We start from the raw sequence: 27,550 nt of genomic DNA, 5'->3' as shown, positions 1-27,550 counted from the left end.
GGGGAAATCAGTGTGCTTGGGTGCAGACTAGGGTGGCTGCAGCCTGCCCTGGTGGTCCCTCGGACACTGGGACCACCAGGGCAGGAGGCAGCCAGTATAATAGGCTTTGTATACATTACAAAGCCTATTATACACTGTTGCAGCGGCGATCCGGATGCCAGTAACCCGCCGGCGCTTCCGAACGGCCGGCGGGTTACGGCGAACGGGGGGCGGAGCCAGTCCCCGGCGGCTGATCGCGTCACGAATGACGCGATCGCCGCATAGCCACTCCCGCAGCCGCCCCCGCCGATGGGCGTATTGCGGTCGTTTGGGCCCAGACTTTGCCGCCGCCCATCGGCTGGGGGCGGTCGTTATGTGGTTAAAGCAGTACTAAAAGCACTACTTTCTTTTTTCCTAGTGTTCGAATGACTGGAAGTGGAATGGACAAGTAGAGAATAAACATCACATGGCTCTGTCATTCACTTGGCAAATACTGTGGCATTTGGGGTGAAGAAGTTAGTCCAGTAATCATCGAGGACTGAAGGTATCTGTATGATTTTTTTCCTCTCTACAGTTTTTAGTTGTTTATGCCTTGAGATTCACTTCAAGCGTTCTTAATAAGTAACATGCACTAGAGCATAGCTAACTTACACAGTTTGATATATAAATGCACTGCTCAGTTATAGCATTTTCCCAAACCTTTTCTGCGTGGTGCGGTGGTCACTTCATTGTCAGTGTCATTGCATCGAGAAGTCACCTCAGCATCTTGCAGTGAAATGGAACCTTGGTAGATAAGAGGCTTCATCAAGTACTGCACTGCAAAATTTGAAAGGAATAAGATGAAGGGTCTCCAAAGTTCTTTTTTCTTTTTTAGAGTACTTATGGATATGTTTGATGAGGGACCCAGTTACAAAAGAGACAATGTGATGACATAAATTTATTCTACTTCAAAGAGACATATCGGTGCCTCCTCCCTTATGACTTCCATGTATTGAGAACGTCCGCTGTAATTAGGGCAGAGATGTACATGCAAATATTTCCTGTGAGATTAATCTCATGACACTAATTTCTCAACAATCACCAGTTTATAACAGTGTATGCAGTGTTTTCTCCAGGAGAGGTAAATAATATCAGAGATTAATATAACCTTTGCCTCCACGTTTCACAAATGTCAGCATGTGATAAATAAGTGAGCCTGGATACCTTTATTAAAGAACTGAGGAACTGCTCATATCAATACAGCATTTGCAGAACAGGGATGGAACAGTCATTTTGCATCGACATTTGCAATTAGGATGCAAAATTACCAATTATTACACAAAATCACAGCACAGATGTACAGGTATTGTTCTTTTAGCTATCGGATCTGATGACCTATATATGAGGAAAGTGGATACTGCCACATGAGGATTATGCTGGGTACACACAGTACGATTTTCCGTGAGATTTTCCGACTCGATCGTTTTTTTTCTCGATTCTGCGCTCGATTCTCTTATCTTCGCTAGTTTTTCTTATCTTTTTCCATTCACTTCTATGAGAAATCAAGTGCAGAATCGATCAGGAGTAATATCGGACATGAGGGATTTTATCAATCAGATGCATCTATCGTATGGAAAATCGTACCGTGTGTACCCAGCATTACATTATAGGAGTAGAGAGAACACAGTAGTCAGTAGGAGAAGCACATACCAGTAGGGATGAACAAGCACAGATTCAGGAGACGTGAAATTGCCAGGGGTAAGAGCCTTCTAAAATAATCCCTCTCAATGGAAGGGTTTGTAGCCATGCAAGTCAGTAGTTGTAATATCTAGCGGCGGTGGCTCAGAGACCACCGTCGGTGTTGGACACTTGGAGCTATCTGCAAAAACTCAGCACATAAAAAGGAGTTGTGGACAAGCAGTTAAGGTACTACTGTCAGCCATTCCTGTGAAAGATCCCTTAGAAATGATGATTTCCTCAAAAGTTTAGCTTTCTGCCAAAGTAAAAAAGATAGCCAGTTGAATTGTATTCTTGGAGGGACTGAAATTCAGTGAAGTGATTGGCAGAGTGGAGCAGCAGATGAGTAGAGACAACTGCCAAAGCATCCTTTTGTGCCATTTTTAGTAATTCATTGAACTTTGAATTGCTCAGTCTACTAGTTTCAAGGTCTAACTTCAGTTCAGTCAAGTTAAGGGCGAGAATCTTCTCTTCTTGAAAAATGCCTCTAGCAAATTGTCATCATCTGGGTTGAAAGTCTGTACAAGCTAATTTTGATCCTTTACACGTATCATATAATAGATAATTAATGGCTTGTTCTTTGTCTATCTGCAGTGCATCATTTGTAAATCAGAGATGTACGCTATTAAAACTATTTTCGTGTCTTTAAGTTAACTGTATGGTTTTTGGCAGGTATCAAATGCTGTATAATGAGCTATCATGAGACCTAATGCTGACAGAATAAAGCAAGCCTATATCCGCTTTTAAACAATTTAAAAGTGGCTCCTATGCAGTGCAGCACAAGAGCACATCACAACATTAGCTGAATAATAAGGGCAACTTTATACTTAGCAGGGGGCACATTTTGCCCTCAGTGCTTGTACATGACTTTCACATGGGTTAAATGCTCATCAACTTAACTTTGTAAAGGTTTGTGTATTGATGTTGTCTTCTTTATTAACATTTTATTCAAAACAAGATGGTTACAGAATGTGCTTACTCCACTCCTTACTAGTATATATTTGATCTATAATATGTCCTAACACATGAGAAACACTGCAAAGTACTTGCGAACCTTGGGAGGATGGTGATACTGCTTAGTGAGTTGTAGAATAGAAGACTCATTACTATAACATAATACTGTATAAATATTAAGGTATTCACATATGTAAGGGCTACATAAATTATTAAATGTGAAAACAGGGACATAACAATAGCCCCCAATACCCCCGTCATTGCGGGGGAAGGGGAGGGCCTGGAGGCTAGGGGGGCCCAGTCGTGTACATAATTAATGCAGAGTGGCAGTGAAGTGCTATACGTTACCTGTTCCCAGAGGGAGGAAAGGTCTTCTTCACTCCAGCTCATCCCTCCCATTGTGCACTCAATAATCTTGCGACTCCAGTCTCTGCATGTTGTATGACATGCATCAAAAGCCCCATGGTGATTGGCTGCATGGCAGGGCGCTGACCTGGAGTGGAGGAGCCCTGTCTCGATGCTGGGAGCAGGTAATGATGTATAACACTCAGCTGCTGCTCTGCATTAATTATGTACAGGGCAGGACCCCAGAGATGTAGCTAAGGTTTTGAGTACTCTGAGAGAGACTGAGATTCGCCATGCAGTCATCCCTACTAGTGAGTCCTCCCTTTGTGAAGGAACAATGCCCGAGGCCAAAGACAGAGTTGCTACACCTTTGCATACAATTCCTCAAACATTTTCATAATTGTTTCATCGGTTTAAAACTTCAACACATTTCACAGAACAGTGTCTGCTTCTTCAGAAAGGGGAATGGTACACTAGCCATGACAGGTTTTTTGCTGGAGGATATACTTATAACAAGAGAAGGCTTCACAAAATAATTTAGTCATAGCTGTATAAGGCAATGTACAGTACCTTATGTATAGTCCAAGGGATGTTTTCAGAGAATATATATATATAAAAAAATTATTTTTATTTATTTGTTTGCATTTATATAAATTGCATTTATATTGTATTATGGCTGTTGTATAAACCTGTACTACTTGGTGAATGATTGTGTAAGCCACATACTGTACATTATATTAGACATTTTATTTAGACAGTTTATTAGACATACTCATATTGGTGGCTAATGCAATTTGAGAAAGGGCTACGCCCGAAACAGCGTCTGTCATTGCTCATGCTATCTGCTTGATGCAATAAAAGAGCTTATATACTACATTCTTTTGTGGTGCCCCGATCCATCGTTGGAGTCTGATTAGACTTACTCTGTCATTCTTACAGTCCTTTAAGGTCCCATTCCACACCTCTTTTTGTTTATCCTACAAATTGGCTTATGTCGCAATCATATACTGTACATGTAAGATCATTAACTATTGCACTAAGTTAATGTACTTGCATTTAGTACATTTTTAGAAAGGAGATATTTATACCTCTGTAGAGTTTTCAGACTGAGCACCACTGTCACTGTCATGTTTTGTAATTTTTTTTGTAAAACTTTTGAAAACTCAATTTTGTTTGATTTTACTAATCTACACTACCGGCCATGACCCAACCATTAATGTTAACCCAACCCACACATTGCAACACGATACCTAATAAGTACGCTCCCACAGCTGTCCCAGTGAGAATTCCAGCAGCAAAGAGAAGGATCATAATCTTCCGGGCACTGAATTGCTGTTTTCTTGATTTCTCTGCAGATGAAATATAAAATGATTATCATTTTTTATAGGACATAGAACATAAGGTAAACTGCAGGTTATCATTCGCCCATTGCTGAAAGGCAAGGTCCAGTACTCTAATGATTATATAATTGAAATAGTTCTGAAGGAAAACACTTTTCAATCTCCATTGTTCAACCACAGAATAAGGTTTATGACAAATATTGTTTACAAATTCGTTAATAAGTACATTTTCGTTTTTGTAAGTATAATGCTTAAATATCATTTTCAAGCTCATTGTATTACAAATATATCGCTTTTGGTATTAACCTTGTTTTTAAAATTATACAGTGGCTTGCAAAAGTATTCAGCCCCCTTGAAGTTTTCCACATTTTGTCACATTACTGCCACAAACATGAATCAATTTTATTGAAATTCCACGTGAAAGACCAATACAAAGTGGTGAACACGTGAGAAGTGGAACGAAAATCATACATGATTCCAAACATTTTTTACAAATATATAACTGCAAAGTGGGGTGTGCGTAATTATTCAGCCCCCTGAGTCAATACTTTGTAGAACCATCTTTTGCTGCAATTACAGCTGCCAGTCTTTTAGGGTATGTCTCTACCAGCTTTGCATATCTAGAGACTGAAATCCTTGCCAATTCTTCTTTGCAAAACAGCTCCAGCTCAGTCAGATTAGATGGACAGCGTTTGTGAACAGCAGTTTTCAGATCTTGCCACAGATTCTCAATTGGATTTAGATCTGGACTTTGATTGGGCCATTCTAACACATGGATATGTTTTGTTTTAAACCATTCCATTGTTGCCCTGGCTTTATGTTTAGGGTCGTTGTCCTGCTGGAAGGTGAACCTCCACCCCAGTCTCAAGTCTTTTGCTGACTCCAAGAGGTTTTCTTCCAAGATTGCGCTGTATTTGGCTCCATCCATCTTCCCATCAACTCTGACCAGCTTCCCTGTCCCTCCTGAAGAGAAGCACCCCCAGAGCATGATGCTGCCACCACCATATTTGACAGTGGAGATGGTGTGTTCTGAGTGATGTGCAGTGTTAGTTTACCGCCACACGTAGCGTTTTGCATTTTGGCCAAAAAGTTCTATTTTGGTCTCATCTGACCAGAGCACCTTCTTCCACATGTTTGCTGTGTCCCCCACATGGCTTGTGGCAAACTGCAAACAGGAGTTCCTATGCTTTTCTGTTCACAATGGCTTTCTTCTTGCCACTCTTCCATAAAGGCCAACTTTGTGCAGTGCATGACTAATAGTTGTCCTATGGACAGATTCCCCCACCTGAGCGGTAGATCTCTGCAGATCATCCAGAGTCACCATGGGCCTCTTGACTGCATTTCTGATCATCGATCTCCTTGTTCGGCCTGTGAGTTTAGGTGGACGGCCTTGTCTTGGTAGGTTTACAGTTGTGCCATACTCCTTCCTTTTCTGAATGATCGCTTGAACAGTGCTCCGTGGGATGTTCAAGGCTTTGGAAATCTTTTTGTAGCCTAAGCCTGCTTTAAATTTCTCAATAACTTTATCCCTGACCTGTCTAGTGTGTTCTTTGGACTTCATGGTGTTGTTGCTCCCAAGATTCTCTTAGACAACCTCTGAGGCTGTCACAGAGCAGCTGTATTTGTACTGACATTAGATTACACACAGGTGTACTCTATTTAGTCATTAGCACTCATCAGGCAATGTCTATGGGCAACTGACTGCACTCAGACCAAAGGGAGCCGAATAATTATGCACACCCCACTTTGCAGTTATTGATTTGTAAAAAATGTTTGGAATAATGTATGCTTTTCGTTCCACTTCTCACGCGTACACCACTTTGTATTGGTCTTTCACGTGGAATTCCAATTAAATTGATTCATGTTTGTGGCAGTAATATGACAAAATGTGGAAAACCTCAAGGGGGCCGAATACTTTTGCAAGCCACTGTAATGCGTAAATTATACTATAGTTTTCAGATTCATTATCTTACCAATATATCGCTTTTAATATTACCATTATTTTAAGATTTTTAATGCGTATGTGATTATAAGGCTATTTATTCTATTATAAACTATTATTTATTATTATTATAAATATATAGTTTTTTTCTATTTATAATATTTTTAATGCGTACGTGATTGTAAGGCTATTTACTCTATTACAAATATATAACTTTTACTATTCATAATATTTTAATATGTACGGTTGGCTTGTAAGGCTTGTAAGGCTATTTATTGTATTAAAAATAAATAAATTATTCTATTCATGTTATTTGTAGTGAAGTATTTTACGGTATCAAATATATTATTGTTTCTATGTGAGTAAGGGTGTTTGTGCAGTGGGGATGGTTAGGATTAGGTACCACCAGGTGGGTGGTTTGGGTTAGGCACCACTGGGGGGTGGTTGGGGTTAGGCACCACCAGGTGGGTGGTTAGGCACCACCAGGAGGGTGGTTAGGGTTAGGCACCACCAAGGGGGGTTTAGGGTTAGGCACCACCAGGGGGTTTTAGGTTTAGGCACCACCAGGGGGTTTTTAGAGTTAGGCACCACCAGGGGGGTCTAGGGGTTAGGGATAGGTACAGGGAGGGTTCTGTGTGAGAGTAGGCTTAGGTATAGTTCCATTACAATATTTGTAACATATACAATTTATGAAACTATGCTTATTAACACCAAGGGGGGAGGGGGGTTAGGGATAGGTATAGAGAGAGTTCTGTGTGAGAGTACAGTTAGGCATAGTTGCAGTAAGATACCTGTAATATCTACAATTGTATTACTATGCTTAATAGGAGTGTAACTATCGTTTTTTTGCTGTAGACTGTGTTTTGCCATTGTATTAGTGTTAATTCAACATATTTAGCACTTAATTTTCATTTATAACATAGAAACAGAAAATATTGTTTTAGATGAAAACTTATAATTTCATCTATATCCCGCACCTTTTTTTCCAGACGCCATTTTTGCATGGACGACTTTGCATCCCCACGCCAAACCCTAGCAATGAAAAATGGGTGTCCGCTAAATATCAGGCACTAGGGCCGCCCACTATATAAACTGCAACTACAAATAGCGGACGCTTCACGCTTCTTTTAACTAATCCATCCTCTTGTACCTGAACATGTATTGAACATGTATTGTACCACTGACCCTGTATGTGCCAAAAATAATTCTGGGCACAACTCCCATTGTATTGCAAAAAGAGTGTGTGCATCAAACACCAAGTGAACCCTTATATACCTGGCTTTGCAGATAAGGCCTAATTAGCTTATTCATCAGACACTGCTCAAGCAAATCTGCATTCGCTTTCGCATGCCAGGATATGCAGGGTTTTGCCAACTAACTCACCACAAAATGAATTAGGCCCTATCTGCAAAACCAGGTATATAAGGGTTCACTTGGTGTTTGATGCACACACCCTTTTTGCAATATGTTTTCAGTTTCTTTGCTCTGGAGGCAGGTTGTGGACGACTCTCTTCACATGGGCTCTCTGCAACCTGTTTCCTCATTGGGGTGTGGAGCTGTAGAGTCACCCCTGAGCTTTACCGGGCTTGGGGTGACCTATGCTTCACTCCCCCCCTGTCGTAGTGCTCCCAAGTTGTGCATCTTTGACCTGGCATAATAATGCACTTGGACCCAATACGAAATAAGGTAGGTCCTATCCTTTGGGAGGTGGGTGCGGGCAGCCCTCCCTGGAGGTGGCAACTCTTGGGGGGGCCGCCCTGCACTTCTTAACCTCCCCCCCCCCCAGGGGGGCGGCTGCAGGGTCTCTGAGCAGTGAGAGTGCTTGGAGTGCCCTGTTGGCCCCCCTTTTCCTGGGATCCTGGGGGGCGGCCTCCACGTGGCGATCCTGTATAAGTGCTAATTGCTGTGCAAACTAATCCCCCGCAGGGCAAAAATTTTGTAGTGAGTTAGTTGGCAAAACCCTGCATATCCTGGCATGTAAAAGCGAATGCAGATTAGCATGATTTTGCTTATCTGCAAAACCAGGTATATAAGGGTTCACTTGGTGTTTGATGCACACACCCTTTTTGCAATACAACTCCCATTGTACTTGGATAAATAAACAAATTCTGATTCTTATTATTTTGCAAGGGTCAGTGGGCAGCTGACTACTTTGCTGCAGACAGAGAGATCCTTTAAACAGCACAGAACTGGAAAAGATATGAAGGTACTGAATAAATCTTTACTGATTGGCACTACATGGTTAAAGTCAATGGGAATCAAAAGTAAAAAAAAAAGGCCAAATACTTATCTAAGGAGAAGGAAAGCTCTGGGTCCTATGGAGCCTTCCCGCTCCTCTCTCAGTGCCCATTCCAGTGCTGGCTCCCCGGTAGCAGTATTCGACCAATTTGGTCAAATGCTGCAGTAATCCCTCGCTGCAGGGGACTTCGGAAGTCTTCGAGAGCTGAGTCCTCCCAAAGACTGGCAGCTCCATACTGCGCATGCATGAGTGTGCGAGAGAGGGCGCTTGCGCATGTGTAGTATGGAGCGGCCCATCTTCGGAAGCACTTGGGCTCCCGAAGACTTCCGAAGCCCCCCACAGCAGGGAATTAGAGCAGTATTTGACCAAATTGGTTGAATACTGCTCCCGGGAGCCAGTGCTGGAATGAGGACCAAGATAGAAGGGGAAAGGTTCTATAGGACCCAGAGCCTACCCTCTCCTTAGGTACGTGTCTTGGCTTTTTTTTAGTTTTTATTCCCACTGACTTTAAAAAAAATCTAAAAACAATGAGGGTAGGGGGTGAATCCAGTGGCAAAAATAATAATAGGCTAGTTCAATTGTGTGCATAAAACAATTAACATGAGAAATGAACTGTCTAGATCAACTCCATCACAAAAGATGAAACAACAGTGGTGATAGAGTTGCGATGGAGTTGATCTAGATAATTCATTTTTCATGTTTTCATATATATTGTATAGCCAAACTCGGGTTATGTATCGCGGTGGTACTGTGGTAATGGGGGGTTCTTTAGGGCATCTGGAATTTGGCTATAGAGGGCATCAAGGATTAGGAAATCATGTTGGAAGCTCAGCTATGGTATAGGCGAATGCTAGAAGGTTATTGTTATTTGTATAGGTAGAGAGTAGAGATGGGCTGAACGGTTCGCCGGCGAACGGTTCCAGGCGAACATCGGGTGGTTCGCCTTCGCCGGCGAAGGCGAACTTTCCCGGAAGTTCGATTCACCCCATAATGCTCTTTGAGGGTCAACTTTGACCCTCTGCATCACAGTCAGCAGGCGCATTGTAGCCAATCCGGGTATACTAAGCCCTGGAGCCCTACCCCCCTCTTATATAAGGCAGGCTCCGGCGGCCATTAGCCTCACTCGTGTACCTGCTAGAGACAGAATAGGGACAGCTGCTGCAGACTTGTTCTCCTAGGGACAGATTAGTCAGGCTCTTGCCTTCTTAGCTTGCTTAGCTGAATCTTATTGCTATAATAGCGCCCCAGAAAAGCTCTTTTCAGAGCTCATCCTGCTCTTGTGATCAATTTTTTTTTCTGTGTTTGAAACTGACACTTGTGTTTTTTAGACAGCATTGCTAATTCATACTGTGTGTCCCACTGCCAGCAGCAGCAGCACATTCAGTGACTACTACCTGTGTGTGTGAGACACTTGTGTTGCTTAGACAGCATTGCTAATTCATAATGTGTGTGTCCCACTGCCAGCAGCCCACCAGCATTCAGCAGCACATTCAGTGACACCTGTGTGTGTGTGACAGGGAGTTGCACATTGTACTACCTACCCAGTACTGCATTTACCTACTACTAGTACCTGTTGTGTTTAGTTAACCCACCTCATCACTGCATACACCTACGTTTGTGTTGAGTGAACCCACCTCGCTGCACATAACTACCTTTTGTGTTGAGTGAACTTGCGTCACTGCATATAACTACCTTTTAAGTTGAGTGAACTCACCTTACTGCATATCTACCTTTTTTAGTAGAGTGAACTCACCTCACTGCATATAACTACCTTTGGGTTGAGTGAACTCACCTCACTGCACATAGCTACCTGTTGTGTTCAGTGAACTCACCTCATTGCATATATAACTACCTTTGGGTTGAGTGAACTCACCTCACTGCATATCTACCTTTTCTGTTGAGTGAACTCACTTCACTGCATATAACTACGTTTGTGTTGAGTGAACTCAGCTGACTGCATCTAACTACCTTTTGTGTTCAGTGAACTCACCCCACTGCATATATAACTACCTTTGGGTTGAGTGAACTCACCTCACTGCATATATAACTACGTTTGGGTTGAGTGAACTCACCTCACTGCACATAGCTACCTTTTGTGTTCAGTGAACTCACCTCACTGCATATATAACTACCTTTGGGTTGAGTGAACTCACCTCACTGTGTATATAACTACCTTTGGGTTGAGTGAACTCACCTCACTGCATATATAACTACCTTTGGGTTGAGTGAACTCACCTCACTGCATATCTACCTTTTCTGTTGAGTGAACTCACCTCACTGCATATACCTAGCTTCCCCCAGAGATGGACAAAATGGACAAACCAGGTAGAGGAAGAGGTAGAGGCAGACCCAGAGGAAGGCCACCTGGCACTGGCAGGTCTGTGCGAGGTGGTGTTGCTGTGATTTCGTGTGGACCTGGACCAAAGTACAGTGCTCAGAAGAAGGCACGTGCCATCACTTCCCAAAATTGTGAGGAAGTGCTTGAGTATTTAACACAGAAGACCTCATCTCCCGCAGCCAGTGCTACCAGCGCTAGTACAAGCACCACATCCGCTGCATTTGACACTTCGCAGGAGATATTTGGTGGTGGTGGTGAAATCACTGATTCACAGCCACTACTGCAACAACAACAAGAAGGTGCAGGTACACCACCTCATATGTCTGAGTTAGGTGGCGATAGTATGGACGTAATGTGTGAGGAGGGGCATGATGAACCACCTGAAGTTGGTGCAGTTGTGGAGTTGTCTGAGGAAAGCAAAGCTGGGCAGGAGGATTATGATGACGATTATACGGATGCCACGTATGTTCCCAATAGAGGAGATGACCAGGGGGACAGTTCAGAGGGGGAGTCAGAGAGGAGTAGGAGGAGATGACTCCATGATAGAAGCAGAGGGAGCTCGTCCTCAGAAACAGCTGGGGGCAGTGTCCGGCATCATGTATCGCCAGCTATGGCCAGCCAGCCAACATGCCCTTCAACGTCAGCTGCTGATGCCACCGTAGCGCCATCACCCCAGGGGGCTCAGCGGTTTGGACATTTTTTAACGTGTGTGTCTCAAATCGGAGCAAAGCCATCTGTTCCTGCTCCTCTGCCCACAGCAGTAGCCAGGTGTCCGTGAAGGAAGTCTTTGAGTGGAAGAAGCCAATTTCGGCCAGTCACCCTCTTGCCCGGCGTCTGACAGCTGGTGTGGCGGAACTATTAGCTCGCCAGCTATTACCATACAAACTGGTGGAGTCAGAGGCGTACCGTAAATTTGTGGCCATTGGGACACCGCAGTGGAAGATACCAGGCCGCACTTATTTTTCACGAAAGGCGATACCCAAACTGTACCGTGCAGTTTCAGAGGCAAGTGGTGTCATTTATTGTGAAGAGCGTTGGATCAAGGGTCCACCTGACCACGGATGCCTGGTCTGCCAAGCACGGGCAGGGCCACTACATTATGTACACAGCCCATTGGGTCAACCTGGTGACCGATGGCAGCAAGCAGGGAGTACGTGGCTGTTCAGCGGACCGACTTGTCACACCTCCACGGCTTGCAGGCAGGCCTCCTGCCACCTCCTCTCCTTCTCCTCCAGCTACATCCTCTTCACTGTCAACCTCCTCCTCCTCCTTGGCTGAGTGTCAGTTGAACTCTAACGGTGCTGCCATCTCCTCTTCCTCTCCAGCAACACAGCCCCATCTCCCTAGAGCCTACGCTGCATGCCAGGTACGACGGTGTCACGCAATTTTAGACATGTCTTGCCTCAAAGCGGAGAGTCACACTGGAGCAGCTCTCCTGGCTGCTCTTAACAAACAGGTGGAGCAATGGCTGACCCCACACCAGCTGGAGATCGGGAACGTGGTGTGTGACAATGGCAGCAATCTCCTTTCCGCTTTGAATTTGGGAAAGCTGACACATGTACCCTGCATGGCACATGTGCTGAATCTGGTCGTGCAAAGATTTGTCTCAAAGTACCCAGGCTTAGAGGACGTCCTGAAGCAGACCAGGAAGTTGTGTGGGCATTTCAGGCGGTCTTATACGACCATGGCACGCTTTGCGGACATTCAGCGGAAAAAAAACTTGCCGGTGAGACGCTTGATATGCGATAGCCGGACTCGCTGGAATTCCACCCTGCTCATGTTCTCTCGCCTGCTAGACCAGGAGAAAGCCGTCACCCAGTACCTGTACAACTACAGTAGAAGGACACAATCTGGGAAGATGGGGATGTTGTGGCCCAACAGCTGGACACTGATGCGAAATGCATGCAGGACCATGCGGCCGTTTGAGGAGGTGACCAACCTGGTGAGTCGCGCTGAAGGCACCATCAGCGACTTGATCCCCTACGCTTACTTCCTGGAGCGTGCCGTGTGTAGGGTGGTGGATGAAGCTGTGGAGGAGCGGGAACAGGAACAGCTACGGCAGGAGGAGTCGTGGGACCAATTTGCAGCCGAACCACAGGTTTCCTCAACACCTGCGGCACCACAGAGGGGGGAGGAGGAGGAAGGAGAGGAGTCGTGTGGGGAAGGAGAGGAGTCAGACTCGGATGATTATGAGGAAGGTGTTTCAGTGGAGGAGGAAGAGGCGGCAGCGGCAGAAGAACAACCGCAGCAGCCGTCACAGGGGGCTTCTGTTGCTCCACGTTCCCGTGGTATTGTTCGTGGCTGGGGGGAGGAAGAGGAGTTGCGTGACGTCACTGTGGAAGAGCAAGAGGAGATGGAGAGTACGTCTGAATCCGACTTTGTGCAGATGGCCTCTTTCATGTTGTTCAGCCTGTTGAGGGACTCTCGTATCAAAAAACTCAAGGGGAATGACCTGTACTGGGTGGCCACGCTACTAGACCCTCGGTACAGGCACAAAGTAGCAGACCTGTTACCAACTCAACACAAGGCGGAAAGGATGCAGCACTTGCAGAACAAGCTGTCAATGATGCTTTACAATGCATTTAAGGGTGATGTGACAGTACAACACAATAAAGGTACCACTGGCAGTATTCCTCCTCCTCCTCACCAGTCCACGCAGGCAAGGACAGGACGCTCCAGCGGTCGGACATGCGGACATTCTTTAGTCCAACGCCTCGCAGTAGCCCTTCGGGATCCACCCTCCACCAACGCCTGGGGTCACAAATGGCAGACTTACCCGCCTCCATATGATTCTCGTGAAAGGAATGTGGTGTCATCTTTGCCCGCCATAACTGGTTCTCGTTAAAGGATTTAAAGTACATTCATTTCAAATACAGCAAGCCCTCGATAGTCCTCCTGTATTGCTATTTTTGGTCACTACCTCGGGCGGGCGTGCATGCCTGCCTGCTGCCCTCCTTGGGTGTGTAGTGGTAGCCGTTGATCAGGCTCCACACCGGATTCCATCCCTCATTCCCCGGCCATTACCCGGGGTCACAAATGGCAGACTTGCAATCTCGCCATGGTGCGCACCAGTCCAGCACGGCGGTCACTACGCAAACAGCTGTTTACGGTGCTTTACACAGTGAGTTTGGTGGTGAGTTTGGTGGGTCAGTGTGAAGCAGTACTCTAATTACACTCAGTGATTGATGTATACACATGCAAGATGTTTGAAAGCATGTTAGGCCTGCAATTTAGCATTCAATGTGATTTCTGCCCTTAAAACGCTGTTTTGCTTCACATCCAGATTTTCCCCGGGACTTTTGGCGTGTATCCCACTCCGCCATGCCCCCCTCCAGGTGTTAGACCCCTTGAAACATCTTTTCCATCACTTTTGGGGCCAGCATAATTTTTTCTATTTTTCAAAGTTCGCCTCCCCATTGAAGTCTATTGCGGTTCGCGAACTTTTCCGCGAACCGAACCTTCCGCGGAAGTTCGCGAACCCGGTTCGCGAACCTAAAATCGGAAGTTCGGCCCATCACTAGTAGAGAGGAGGTAAGTGATAGGCATGGAGGGGGGGGGGGGGCATGTTAGGCATAGGTAGGAGAGGGTTTATGTAAGGATTAGGTTAGGTTATTGAAACTGATAGAATAATATTTGTAACACCACGATATTCTACTTTTGGCAATATATCACGCCAAACAAAACAGGCCCCCCCATTAAATGTGCCTTTGGACAACTTCCTAGCTAAACCATATATTGTCTAAGTAAGCAAAAGGAAGAATAATTGATCTCCTGTAGTTTTTATTCAATCATCAACCGACAATACATCTGACAATTGTTTTGGGGCAATTCAATGCACCTCTTTATCAAGACAAGTCATCAATGTCACTGGTGTGCTGGCCAATCCTTGTACTTTGCTACAAATCGATGCCCCAAAAGATAAGCCACAATCAGTTGGATATATTTGGTTAATCGGTAGTGGGTTGGAAGCACCTAGCAATAGCAAGCAGCGTTTGATTCGACGAGCAACAAAGCTACTCTCACATTAACTGATTCAGGACCACCGCAAGTTAAAACTACACCGCACTTGTTGCTGTCTAAGCCTGATGCGATGTACTGTAGTTTAAATATTGGTAGCTGGCTCCCTTGCATAGGACTTGATCACATGTCCCCGCCGACACAGAAACTGAGTTCCATACATCAGTCAGGACCCATTTTCATTGGCTTCTGATTTCCTGATCGCCAATCACAGTGATCAGGAAACAGTGAGTTGAATAAAAGACTTTGGTCCTTAAAGGGGCCAAAGCCTGTGGTGGTCCCAAATGAGTTAAAGAGGCGTTAGTAGGAACATGTAAGGCGCATAAAATTTTACTTTTTTTCTAGCATTGGTTTCAATGAATCTAAAAATATATAATGTAACCAACACAGCAGCTGAATGCGTTAAGAAAGTTAGTTGACTGTTTTACTTTGTATTGAGCTATGGTGCTTTTTTCCTGGTGTTCCTATGATGTGTACTGAGTCTTTTCATTACTGTTGTTGCTTTGCCTATAATGAGTTGCAGCAGGCTTTGAAAATGACTCTCTTGGCGTTACAGATACAAAGTAAAAATCCCACAACACTTAGATTCCTGGGGATAGCCTTTCTTTTTTATTGACTGAGTACGTATTTTTGACTTCTATACTGAGTAAATTGTTCCTTTTCTAAATTACCTCTCATTCCCTAGCCACCCGAGTAAAAACAGCACTTTAAGGCAATTTTTGACCTAAGAAGGAGATCAATATAAACCAACAGAAATAAATAGGAATTTTTGGAACACAGCATGTTCTTTTGAAGGATACAGAAGTTGCTGCAGCAACTTTATTATAAACTGCATGCTGTTATACACCAGTTGTTCTCTCGTAAGCCTTGAAACTACAGTAAGCTTTCCTAGCTTGACATGTTCTGAAATCTATAAATGGAGGGCAGGGCCGGGCCGAGGCATAGGCTGGAGAGGCTCCAGCCTCAGGGCGCAGTGTAGGAGGGTGAGCACAATTCATTCTGCAGTCATTCCTAATTGTGTATGAATCAGATAGAAATAAGAAAAGGGGATACATAGCAGTGACTCAAGCCAGATAACTAGAGATTAAGGTGTTGGGGAGGTTGTGGGCCCTGTGGCCCTCTTAGTCTAATAGCAATCAGTGTGTGACAGCTGGAGTGGGAGGGATGGAGGGGCGCACTTTGGAGTCTCAGCCTTGGGTGCTGGAGGACCATTGGAGGGCCAATTATTTAATATGGAATATATACTTCAAAAATGCTGTTGCTATGGTTGCATAGAGGTACATTTGTATCTTCCTATTATTTTTTGAAAAAAAAAACCCAGCTGGCTGCAGGTTGAAATTGAATGATATTTGTAATAAAACAAATGCAGTTACTACTTATGTAATAATAATACTATATACTGCAAGTATATAGCAATTCATTTTAACAAGTGTACCTCTATGCAACCATAGCAACAGCATTTTTTAAGTATATATTCCATATTAAATAATTGGGTTTCCACAGCAGTCCTTGCTGCTCTTCTTGTTCACTTTGATCAGTTCAGTTGCAGCAGGCTGTGATATTTCCATCTGGCAATAGCTGTGTTTTGCTGCACATATAAAAGCAAGTTAAGGAAGATGAAATTTGCCATTAACCTTTTAGCAGCCCCATGTTATCTTGTGTGAGATAACACAGGGCAGGGCATCCTCAGGGACCACAGCCCATTTTCTGCGGTTTAACGCAAAGTCGAAACTTTGCGTTAACCTAGGAAAAATTAAAGTCCATAGACTTTCATTTCACTTTTCACACCCGACGCTGCGTTTTGATGCATTGCGGTTTCGACGCAACCGGGAGTTTTTAAACGTCGGGAGCCGGTGTTTTTTCCCATTGAGTTGAATTAATTACTACCGCCGCTGATTGCATCGCACCGCTACATCCCAACGACACGCCGCAGGGTAGATGTGAAAGAGCCCTGATGACATGATATGATCAGAATCCAGAGGATGGTGTCAGTGTTGCAGCGCCGCTCAGCAGTAAAAGAGTCTCTTCAATCACCCCTCTTCCACCACCGGGCAGTGCTGCAAAGCTGACACCATCCTCTGGGTTCCGATCACGAGTCCTATCATGTGATCAGGACTCAGAAGACATGTCAGGGTTGCAGTGCTGCCCCAGGTGGCAGAACACTTCACCAGCAGCAGAAAAAAATGCGACCCTGCAGCACACATATAGTTTTTGTATATGTGGCTGCTAAAGGGTTTTTCTTTGCTAATATAATCTTTGCTAATACTGTATAAACAAAAGGTTTTAAGAGTATATTAACGAAAAGGGAATTTCACTTTAATGCATATACACAGATAAGGATAGCTATACTCACCATACTGGCACTTAAATAAGGTACTGTAAAACCAGGTTCTGACAGATGTGGCTAATTTACATGCAAACAATCATTAACTCTCTGCACTATTTTTCAGCAGCCGCCGTGGTCTCGCCGCAGGCTGTAGTTCTCTTGCCCCTATGCCAGCAAAGCCCATGTATTTAATTTATTTACCCTATTTGTCACTCCACGAAGAAAGAGACTGGTGTATATTCTCTTTGTTTTAAAGTTTAAAGTGAACCTTCGGACTAAAAATCTACTCACCAGTACTAAAAAGGCTTGGTGTTTCTTTAAAAGTTTCACAGCATCAGAACTTTGTTTTTCTTACCAAAGCATCATTTTTAGCTGCATTTTAGCTAAGCTCCACCCATCAAAGAAAACTGCCCGGGCTTTTTTCCCCTGATGCTGTGCAAAGCATGATGGGATTTCCTATGTTGTTATTCACATTGCCTAGCAACTGGGAGGGGTGATCAGCACACAGGACAGTTGGAACTGTGTCTCATGCTCCCTGTCACCTCCTTTCAACCAAAAAGATGGTTGACCTCATGAAATCAAACATTTGCCTGTTCTTTTAAAACAGGGTGGATAAGAGATTATATTACCTATCTATTTTAATTAACACAACTAATATAACTTAATGACAGTATGTTTGTTTAGACTGAAGTACCTCTTTAAGAACCAGAATTGCCTTCAGCTTGATACTCAGGTTCCAGAGCATGAGGTGGTCTACTGTTTGTTAAGGTAGGAGCTAGTTCTACTGAGGGAACCACGAAGGGGTGAACTGCACAAGGTGCACAGTGTGGGTGCGTTCATTCATGGATGGCAGCACAGCCACTCGCTCTGCTCAACAAAACCCTTGTGGCACAGGTGTCTAAGGTCCCAGCACTGGATCGGTGGAGGCAAGGGGGGCAGAGGAAACCTCTGGATAGTCACGAGGCTCCCCTTTACTGAGGGAAATAGTATACCCATTTAGGACATTTTTTCCCCCTTCAGGTACAGTTTAAAATTCTATATGTTATTCTAGCATAAATATATGTTAAAATTTTTTTTAGAATGTGAAGTTTTGGCACTACTAATCACGCTATTCCTGGTTATGCACAGTGTCCATTCTCTCCAGCATAATGTACAATATTCCAGTATTCAATCACGTGGCATGATGCCATAAACCCAGGGTAGCCACAGGCTACAGAATGGGCTATCAGTAAGATGAATATGAATAATTAGTAGAATAGTACACTCGTTTTCAAGCAGCAGAGTAAACTTTCGGAGTTCTTGCGTCAATGGGATATTTGTTATTTTTTAAAAATGTACACAAATTTCTATAACCTTATATTTTCTAATTGCAGTGTATGTACACTGCTGCTAGATCATAGATTTGCAACATGGGAAAAGTAGTGATGTGCAATCTTGCGCTAATCAAACAAGGCGTTTGTGGGTATAAACTGCAACCACTAGCAGCTCCTCAACCCTGGCTGAAGGGGACAACTGTGATAGCAAGAAAAAGAAAAAAGGAGGAGCGCTCCGTAGTGCATTAAAAGTTTTTAATCATAAAACACGCAAGGTTTTAAAAACACTTACTAGAACGTAGTAGACAACAAGCATATCTTTGGTTAAAACCCAATCGAACAACCATGGGTGGCAACCTGCTCCTCCTCTATGGCCAGCAGTGGTGGGTGTTCCTGATGGTGGTGGACAATAGGAGCCTTTCCTCTGGTAACCGTGTGCAGTGACCTCACAACACATTTTGGCGCATCCACGCCTTTGTCAAGTGAGTCACTGCTATGCACACGTGAGGAATATATAGCCCTAAGGGCTGGGCAGGGAAATAATCGAGTGACCTTGTTGCTATGGGAACTGAAGGTAGCACTTCCGGTTCCCAAAGGAAAGATTTGCATAGATTAGTAACCATGGACTCAATGGTACTTACTGAATGGAGCCCCCCCCCCGGGGAAGGGGGGGGGGGTGTCCAGCCGCATGACCCGTCCTGTCTTTTTGTCCTGCTCTTTGCAGGAATGGACTGGATCGCGGCATTTAGATCGTCCGGCCGTGTTGTCAAACAGGTAGGCGGGGTGCAGGATGTCACGTGTGACGTATCGCAGCCCGATTGGGCAGGTTTCGAGTGATGGAAAAGGTCTGGAGGACGGACGCGCTGTGGGCTGTGCCAGAGGAAAATCGTCCCTCTCCTGGCTGTGGGAAATGGGACTGCCCGCGCTGGGCGGAGCAGGGAGTGACGCTACCCTCCTGCGGGGCGGTCTGGCTGGTGATGGCGTGCTGCTGCTGAGCAACAGCCATATAGAAAACACCTGTCATACATCTGGATGTGGAGCCTGTGGTCACTCAAAAGAGGGAACATAATAAAGTTTAAACAATTCTGAAAATACAATAAATAATAACAACAAAAGAATATAGTAAAAATAATGATTTAAATAACATTGGCATTGATGTTAGTTGCTGAAGCGAGGGATAGTAACACTGAGATTCACAAATTGCTATTTGTTATGTGCCTGAAATTGGGAGTTACTTGACCCCCAGGTACCTCACTGTCATGGGAGGAAATAATGATAAAGGAATGTGTGTAGATGTGTCATAACTGGCTGGATAATGTAACGATCGGTGTCAGCACACAGAGAGAATCTGATTATTGGTGATCTGCAGTATCACCAAGAATACAGATATGTACCTGATTATTGATGATCTGCAGAATCACCGATAATCCAAGTATAACTAACCTCTGGGCACCTATATAGTGTGAGTGTTTGGTGCAACAGTAATGACGAGTTGGACCACCCGAGGAGCAGGTGGTTTTTGGCAGTATGGGCGATACCGCCCTCTGGGAAGTGCAAAAACCTTCCAGCAGCCTGACACCTCCAAAGGGGTGGAGCCCCAGGCTGAAAGTAGGAAGGACCTGTGACTGAGTGACACCTGGAAGGTGGATGTCACTAGCAGGTCTGGAGACTATCTCTTAATGGAGAGAGATAACTCTCAAGGTCGGGCAAGCCAGGTCGGCAACACACGGGCAGACAAGGTACAGAGACAGAAGGCTGATTCGGTAACCAAAGGCAGGCAGGGTTGGCAACAGATAATCAGATATGCGTAGGTACCGAATCAGAAAGCAGAGGGATAGTCAGAAATGCAATAGGTCATAACAGATATCAAACAATGCCTAGTCTTGGGTGTGAGGTCTATGGCTGCCATTGCCCAGGATTCATCAATTTCTCCCATTGTGTAGACTGGATCCTTAGCGGGCACCCCCTCTTTTTCTTTTTCTCTCGCTTTCTTGTTTCTTACTTCCACTATTTTCCTGAGGCTTTGAACTGCAAGAGTACGGAATCGGCTGCCATTTTCAGGTATTGAATTTTTCTGGGGCATGTTGTAGCCCCGTGTGTTGAATCTACCACTGCCCGTTGGGTGATGGTCTCTGTATCGATTGGACGACTGTGCCCATCTTGGCGGTCTGGACGAGTGTCGTGCCATCTCTGGCTGATCCATAGCCCTTCTTAGGTTACTATCTTTGTGGCGGTCCTTTCTACTCCTCCTCCGAACGTTCTGCCCCTCTGGGGCACCCTTTCTGTCATAGTTGACTCGACCCTTCTGATTCCCTTGATTGAACATATTCTGTTCTGGGTTTGTTCGGGTGGAAGGCCTATCTTGTCTGCCCTGAGCAAGTGGTAAGGCAACTGTGGAAGAGTGGGGGTGTCGTATTGTATTAGGTGGACCCTTAGGGGATGGTGGTGGATTCTTGTTCTTATCACTGCCCCAATTATACATGTTGCCAAGTGCATAATCTGTTTTGTCTCTCTGGAATTTTTTGATCTTTTTCTCAGTTAAATCCTTTTCAAAGTGGTCAATTGCAACTCTTACTTTTTTCTCCCACTCATCGAATTCTTTCATAGTTTTGTACTCAACTAATTCCCCTTCGATGTCTGGTAACACTAATTGTACTCGTTTTAGGTTGTGTTCCCTTTGTGTGATGGAAATATTCATCCATGTTGTCGAGCATGTGTTGGATGCTACCTGCCAGTCTGCCTCCAGGTCTGTGTCTAGGAAATCACACTCTTTCTTGTTCCTCAGACCCCTAGGGGCAATGTGATGTCTAATGTATTCCTTTAAAAAGAAAGCGTCAAATCATTGTACAGATTCATATTTCTTGGCTTCCTCATACTCCCTAAATAAGCCAATCATAGAAGACAGCTTGGAGCTATAATCCTTGTAAGCCTTGGTATTAGTGATGTCTGGCATTGCATTCCCCCGTAAGGGATCTGTCTCCACCATATTACAAATGTTACTCAATTTAGCAGTAATGTTCTGTTTAAATAAAATCAATTTTTCATCTGTATTAATACATGCCATTCTTATAGAAAAGGCAATCAGTCTTGACAGTCAATAAATCAAATAAAAAAATGGCAAAGATCAAGAACAGTAATAAATAATAATAAAAACAGATTAATGAGAACGATACCCAGCCTTTGTATTGTTGCAATTTTGCGCTAATCAAACAAGGCGTTGTTGGGTATAAACTGCAACCACTAGCAGCTCCTCAACCCTGGCTGAAGGGGATAACTATGATAGCAAGAAAAAGAAAAAAGGAGGAGCGCTCCGTAGTGCATTAAAAGTTTTTAATCATAAAACACTCAAGGTTGTAAAAACACTTACTAGAACGTAAGGGAGTTACATGACCCCCAGGTACCTCACTGTCATGGGAGGAAATAATGATAAAGGAATGTGTGTAGATGTGTCATAACTGGCTGGATAATGTAACGATCGGTGTCAGCACACAGAGAGAATCTGATTATTGGTGATCTGCAGTATCACCAAGAATACAGATATGTACCTGATTATTGATGATCTGCAGAATCACCGATAATCCAAGTATAACTAACCTCTGGGCACCTATATAGTGTGAGTGTTTGGTGCAACAGTAATGACGAGTTGGACCACCCGAGGAGCAGGTGGTTTTTGGCAGTATGGGCGATACCGCCCTCTGGGAAGTGCAAAAACCTTCCAGCAGCCTGACACCTCCAAAGGGGTGGAGCCCCAGGCTGAAAGTAGGAAGGACCTGTGACTGAGTGACACCTGGAAGGTGGATGTCACTAGCAGGTCTGGAGACTATCTCTTAATGGAGAGAGATAACTCTCAAGGTCGGGCAAGCCAGGTCGGCAACACACGGGCAGACAAGGTACAGAGACAGAAGGCTGATTCGGTAACCAAAGGCAGGCAGGGTTGGCAACAGATAATCAGATATGCGTAGGTACCGAATCAGAAAGCAGAGGGATAGTCAGAAATGCAATAGGTCATAACAGATATCAAACAATGCCTAGTCTTGGGTGTGAGGTCCGTGGTCTCAACACCCTGGAACTAGTCTGGAGTATATGATGGTACACAGTATCCCTAGTCTTGGGTGTGAGGTCCATGGTCTCGACACCCTGGAACTACTCTGGAGTGTAACACAAAGATAACACAGAGTCCCTAGTCTTGGGTGTGAGGTCCGTGGTCTCAACACCCTGGAACTAGTCTGAAGTATAACACAATGATAACACAGAAGTAATCTGGCTCAGTGTGAATTCCCAGGTCCTCCTGGTTCTAACACACTGTAGGATCTGACTAAGGTCTGAGTCACTGCTTTCACATAAGTGTTCGCAATGGCAGACAACCTGAGACTGACCAGCAGTAACTATATATAGAGCGGCGCTCTCCGGCGCCACCCATCAGTGATCAACCAATAGTCACTTGCTCTGAGGTCAGCTGACCAACCTGGTCAGCTGATCCCTCCTCGGTTGTCATAAAGGTTCTGCCTCTCAGCGCGCGCGCGCGCGCGTATTCCTCAACCTGTGTGAACTAACAGACCCAGCCACACCAGACGTACGCTGCTGCGTGCAAACCACCGCGCTGGACGCGGAATCAGCCGCCTTGCTGCCAGTACACACGGCGGCTTTTCCGCGTTCTATTACAGATAAGGGATGTGATGTCAGGCAGGGTGTATAGCCCATAGGAAAAGGGGGGGGGGAGATTTGCATAGATTAGTAACCATGGACTCAATGGTACTTACTGAATGGAGCCCCCCCCCCCTTCCTGCAAAGTGGGGGGGGGGGGGGGTTTCCAGCCGCATGACTCATCCTGTCTTTTTGTCCTGCGCTTTGCAGGAATGGACTGGATCGTGGCATGTTAGATCGTCCGGAGGTGTTGTCAAACAGGTGGGCTGGGTACAGGACGTCACGTGTGACGTATCACAGTCCGATTGGGCCGGTATTGAGTGATGGGCAGGTCTGGAGGATGGACGCACTGTGGGCTGTGCCAGAGGGAAATCGTCTCTCTGGCACAGCCCACAGTGAAATTCGGTTGGAATACATTTAGATAAATCTGGCAACTTCTACCTCATTCAACCCGGCTGGAGACAGGGAATTGAGTTCCAGTAGGCCTCCCTTTCGCACAATCTCCTGAATCTTAGTCCGGAAGATCAGATGAAATCATTTCTATCCTCACTATAGAGAGGCGGTCTGTTGACTGACCGTGATAGTTCAGGAAGTGGCGAGGTACACTATGGCCCTCTGATCCTTCCTCTATACCACGTCTGTGCTCACCAAATCCTTCCCTCAGGGGTCTTGTCGTTCTTCCCACATAATATTTGGGGCAGCTGCAGGACAGGAGGTAGACAATGTGTGTTGATGAACAGTTGATGAATTGTTTCAAAACAATCTTGTCACTGTTGACATTGATCTCCTTGCATCTGTGACTCATGTGTTTGCAGCACTTGCAACGTGCCTTACCACATTTGTAGTTGCCTGTTATGCTACATAAAGATGGTTGAGGAAGTGATGACTTGTTGGTTGGGCCGATGTTGCTCTTGGCGATTCTGTTCTTGAGGGATTTTGCCTTTCTGAACCTTGTTTGTGGTTTTGCTATAAGCCTCCGTTCCAATATAGGATCCCTTAAAAGTAGCGGCCAGTTTATTGATTACACACTCGATTTCCCGAGCCCTCGAATTGTAATTAGTGACAAAGCAAGGTCCCTGGATGTTCTCTTTCCTATTGCTGGCGTACTCCTTTTTCCTCTCGAATTCCTTTTTTGCTGTAATCACTGTACTTTTATCGTATCCCTTATCTAAGAATTTTTTCTCCAAGTATTCCCCTTGTTCCTGGTAGTCTGTATCTGTCGTACAAATTCGTCTCAGCCTGCAGAACTGACTTTGTGGTATGTTCTTTATCCACTTTGGATGGTGACAGGCAGCTTGTTTTATGTAAAAAGGAGTTCCCTGCGGTTGGTTTGAAATGTGTACGTGTTTTGACATTACCCTCTTCATCATGTGATAATTCCAGGTCAAGGAAAACTATCGCATCCTCCTCACATGAGTGAATTCAAGGCCATAGGTATTTTGATTGCAGTATTGTGTAAATTGAACAAACTCCTTGACTGCTCCGTCCCAAATGATAAGGATATCGTCTATATATCTTAGATACAGGGCGAGGTTTGCTCCGAATGGGTGGGGGCCCCAGATGTGGTTCTCCTCCCAAAAGGCCATGTACAAATTGGCAAAATTCGGAGCAAACCCCACCCCCATGGCTGTCCCGCAGGTCTGTAAATAGTATTTTCCCCCAAAGCTGAAATAATTGTGTGTTAGAGAGAATTCTAGAAGATCTAGGATGAATTGTGCCTGTAGCAGATTGAAGTTTCCATCCTTCATTAGGAAATACTTGACAGCTCCTATTCCCTTGTGATGAGGAATGCTGGTATATAAGGAACTGACATCCAGTGATGCCCACTTGTATCTGGCTTGCCACCTGAAGTCTTCCAGAATTTCTAGGACGTGGCTTGAATCGCAGGTGTAGGCCTTGGTCCCTGTCAAGTTTGGCTGCAGAAAATAGTCCATGTATTCGGATAATGGAGACAACAAACCATCCATCCCTGCAACTATAGGTCTCCCTGGTGGGTTCTGTTGGCATTTGTGCACCTTGGGGATGTGATAAAAATATGGTATCAGCAGATGGTCATTAATGAGAAACGATCTCTCTTCCTTTGTGAGGACTCCTGAGTCTTGTGCTTTATCAATTATTGTTCTCAATTCCAACTCGAAAGCACCAGTTGGATCTGTTTGTAACTCTTTGTATGCCACTGGGTCGTCGAGTAATCTGTAGCCTTCTTTCATGTACCTGTCATGATCCAATATCACAACTCCATCGCCCTTATCTGCTTGTCTTATTACTATGTTTTTGTTAGTCATCAGAAAGTTTAAGGATTGTTTTTCCTTGTGATTAAGATTAGTTTTCTTCCGTGGTGTTCTGGTATCATTTTTACATAGATTTTTAAGTTGACACCAAGTAGCCTGATAGAAGTTGTTTATGTGTTGTCCTTTGTTTATGTGTTGTCCTTTAGCATAAACAGGATTGAATATCGATTTTGGTTTAAAATGACTGGGCTTAACCTCCAATGGCTCTAGGTAATCTGACCCCCCCTCCCTATTGGATACTTCAAGCTGTTCCTTTAGCAGGTCCTCTAAATCTTGTAGGACTGATAATTCCAAATTCTGTGGTTGGGGGGCCCCAGGTTGTCATAAATTGCTGTTTCTTTGGTGATGGATCCCGAGTTTTCCTTGAGACCATAATATCATTGTAAAGTTAAGTTCCTAATGAATCTGTTCAAATCTTTAAATAGCTGGATTTCATTGGGGGCAACCGTTGGTGCAAAATTCAAACCCTTTATGAGTAATGGCAATTCTTGGTTGAACTTATGGGATGGGAGATTGAAAATTTTAATTGTTTCTTGTAAAACAGAAGTTTCTAATCATTTCTTTTTTTTTGCTTTTTACGGCCTCCTCGAGTTCCTCGTCTCGCTCTAGGGGTCTTTTTACTGGGATTAGTGTCATCTGGAGACTGTGATCTAAGAAACGAGCCACATCCTGTTTATGGCTTCTGAGAAGGAAACTTCTTCCAGGATAGCATTAGTACTTTCTAGATTTCTGGGATAGTGCTCTTGCTCTATGGCTGCCATTGCCCAGGATTCATCAATTTCTCCCATTGTGTAGACTGGATCCTTAGCGGGCACCCCCTCTTTTTCTTTTTCTCTCGCTTTCTTGTTTCTTACTTCCACTATTTTCCTGAGACTTTGAACTGGTTTCAAGGTGCGTTTGCAGTTTCTGGGGGGGCTCAGCGCATCTCTGAGCTGAGGCCATTCAGAGGCGGCCTGGTGATGCGCTGATCCCACTTTTTTTTTTTGCGCAATTCTCAATTTTACTGGTAGCGCGCCCAGGCTATGCATATGCATAGGTAGAATTTAGTTAGTGTTAGGTCCCCTCCCATGGAGGAAAGACTTCTTCGACAGTGGGAGGGACAAGTACCTAACAAATTGCAAATTGTTAGCGGAAACTAACATCCTCCAAGTGGTAGACAGGTCATGTGTATGCTCATTGTGTATTTGAATCCCATGAGTGGGGTGTGCACTTTTTTGCAGGTAAGCACTCATCTGTTTTTAAGTAGCGCTGTTCATTTCTTTGCTATGTTTGATTGATTTATTTCTGGTCAGCTGCTCCCACTTAATAGTTTTCCTTTGGTGTATATGCAGAGCCTCTGTTTGGGTTCAAGGTGCGTTTGCAGTTTCTGGGGGGGCTCAGCGCATCTCTGAGCTGAGGCCATTCAGAGGCGGCCTGGTGATGCGCTGATCCCACTTTTTTTTTTTTTTGTGCATTTCTTTTTTTTTGCTTTTTACGGCCTCCTCGAGTTCCTTGTCTCGCTCTAGGGGTCTTTTTACTGGGATTAGTGTCATCTGGAGACCGTGATCTAAGAAACGAGCCACATCCTGTTTATGGCTTCTGAGAAGGAAACTTCTTCCAGGATAGCATTAGTACTTTCTAGATTTCTGGGATAGTGCTCTTGCTCTATGGCTGCCATTGCCCAGGATTCATCAATTTCTCCCATTGTGTAGACTGGATCCTTAGCGGGCACCCCCTCTTTTTCTTTTTCTCTCGCTTTCTTGTTTCTTACTTCCACTATTTTCCTGAGGCTTTGAACTGCAAGAGTACGGAATCGGCTGCCATTTTCAGGTATTGAATTTTTCTGGGGCATGTTGTAGCCCCGTGTGTTGAATCTACCACTGCCCGTTGGGTGATGGTCTCTGTATCGATTGGACGACTGTGCCCATCTTGGCAGTCTGGACGAGTGTCGTGCCATCTCTGGCTGATCCATAGCCCTTCTTAGGTTACTATCTTTGTGGCGGTCCTTTCTACTCCTCCTCCGAACGTTCTGCCCCTCTGGGGCACCCTTTCTGTCATAGTTGACTCGACCCTTCTGATTCCCTTGATTGAACATATTCTGTTCTGGGTTTGTTCGGGTGGAAGGCC

General features: G+C 44.6%; 1 protein-coding gene across 7 annotated transcripts in view; it reads right to left on the bottom strand.

Annotated features, from left to right (window-relative positions):
• Positions 1–27,550, bottom strand: part of TMPRSS5 (transmembrane serine protease 5) — a 154,746-nt gene that overhangs the window by 87,700 nt on the left and 39,496 nt on the right. For 6 of the 7 annotated variants that reach the window (XR_011022130.1, XR_011022131.1, XM_068240784.1 and 3 more), the window contains 2 exons: positions 4,245–4,343; positions 679–795 (listed from right to left, as the gene is read on the bottom strand). Coding sequence is in view for 5 of the 7 variants with exons in the window: in XM_068240786.1 (XP_068096887.1) it covers positions 679–795; positions 4,245–4,343 (216 nt within the window). In the remaining 2 variants the exon portion in view is untranslated. The remainder of the gene's footprint in view (positions 1–678; positions 796–4,244; positions 4,344–27,550) is intronic. The other variant, XM_068240782.1, reaches the window with a different exon arrangement.

This window comes from Hyperolius riggenbachi, chromosome 6, assembly GCF_040937935.1.
Source record: "Hyperolius riggenbachi isolate aHypRig1 chromosome 6, aHypRig1.pri, whole genome shotgun sequence".
Classification (NCBI taxonomy): domain Eukaryota; kingdom Metazoa; phylum Chordata; class Amphibia; order Anura; family Hyperoliidae; genus Hyperolius; species Hyperolius riggenbachi.
The sequence above is the reverse complement of the archived record's forward strand: the minus strand, read 5'-3'. Positions and strand labels throughout refer to the sequence as shown.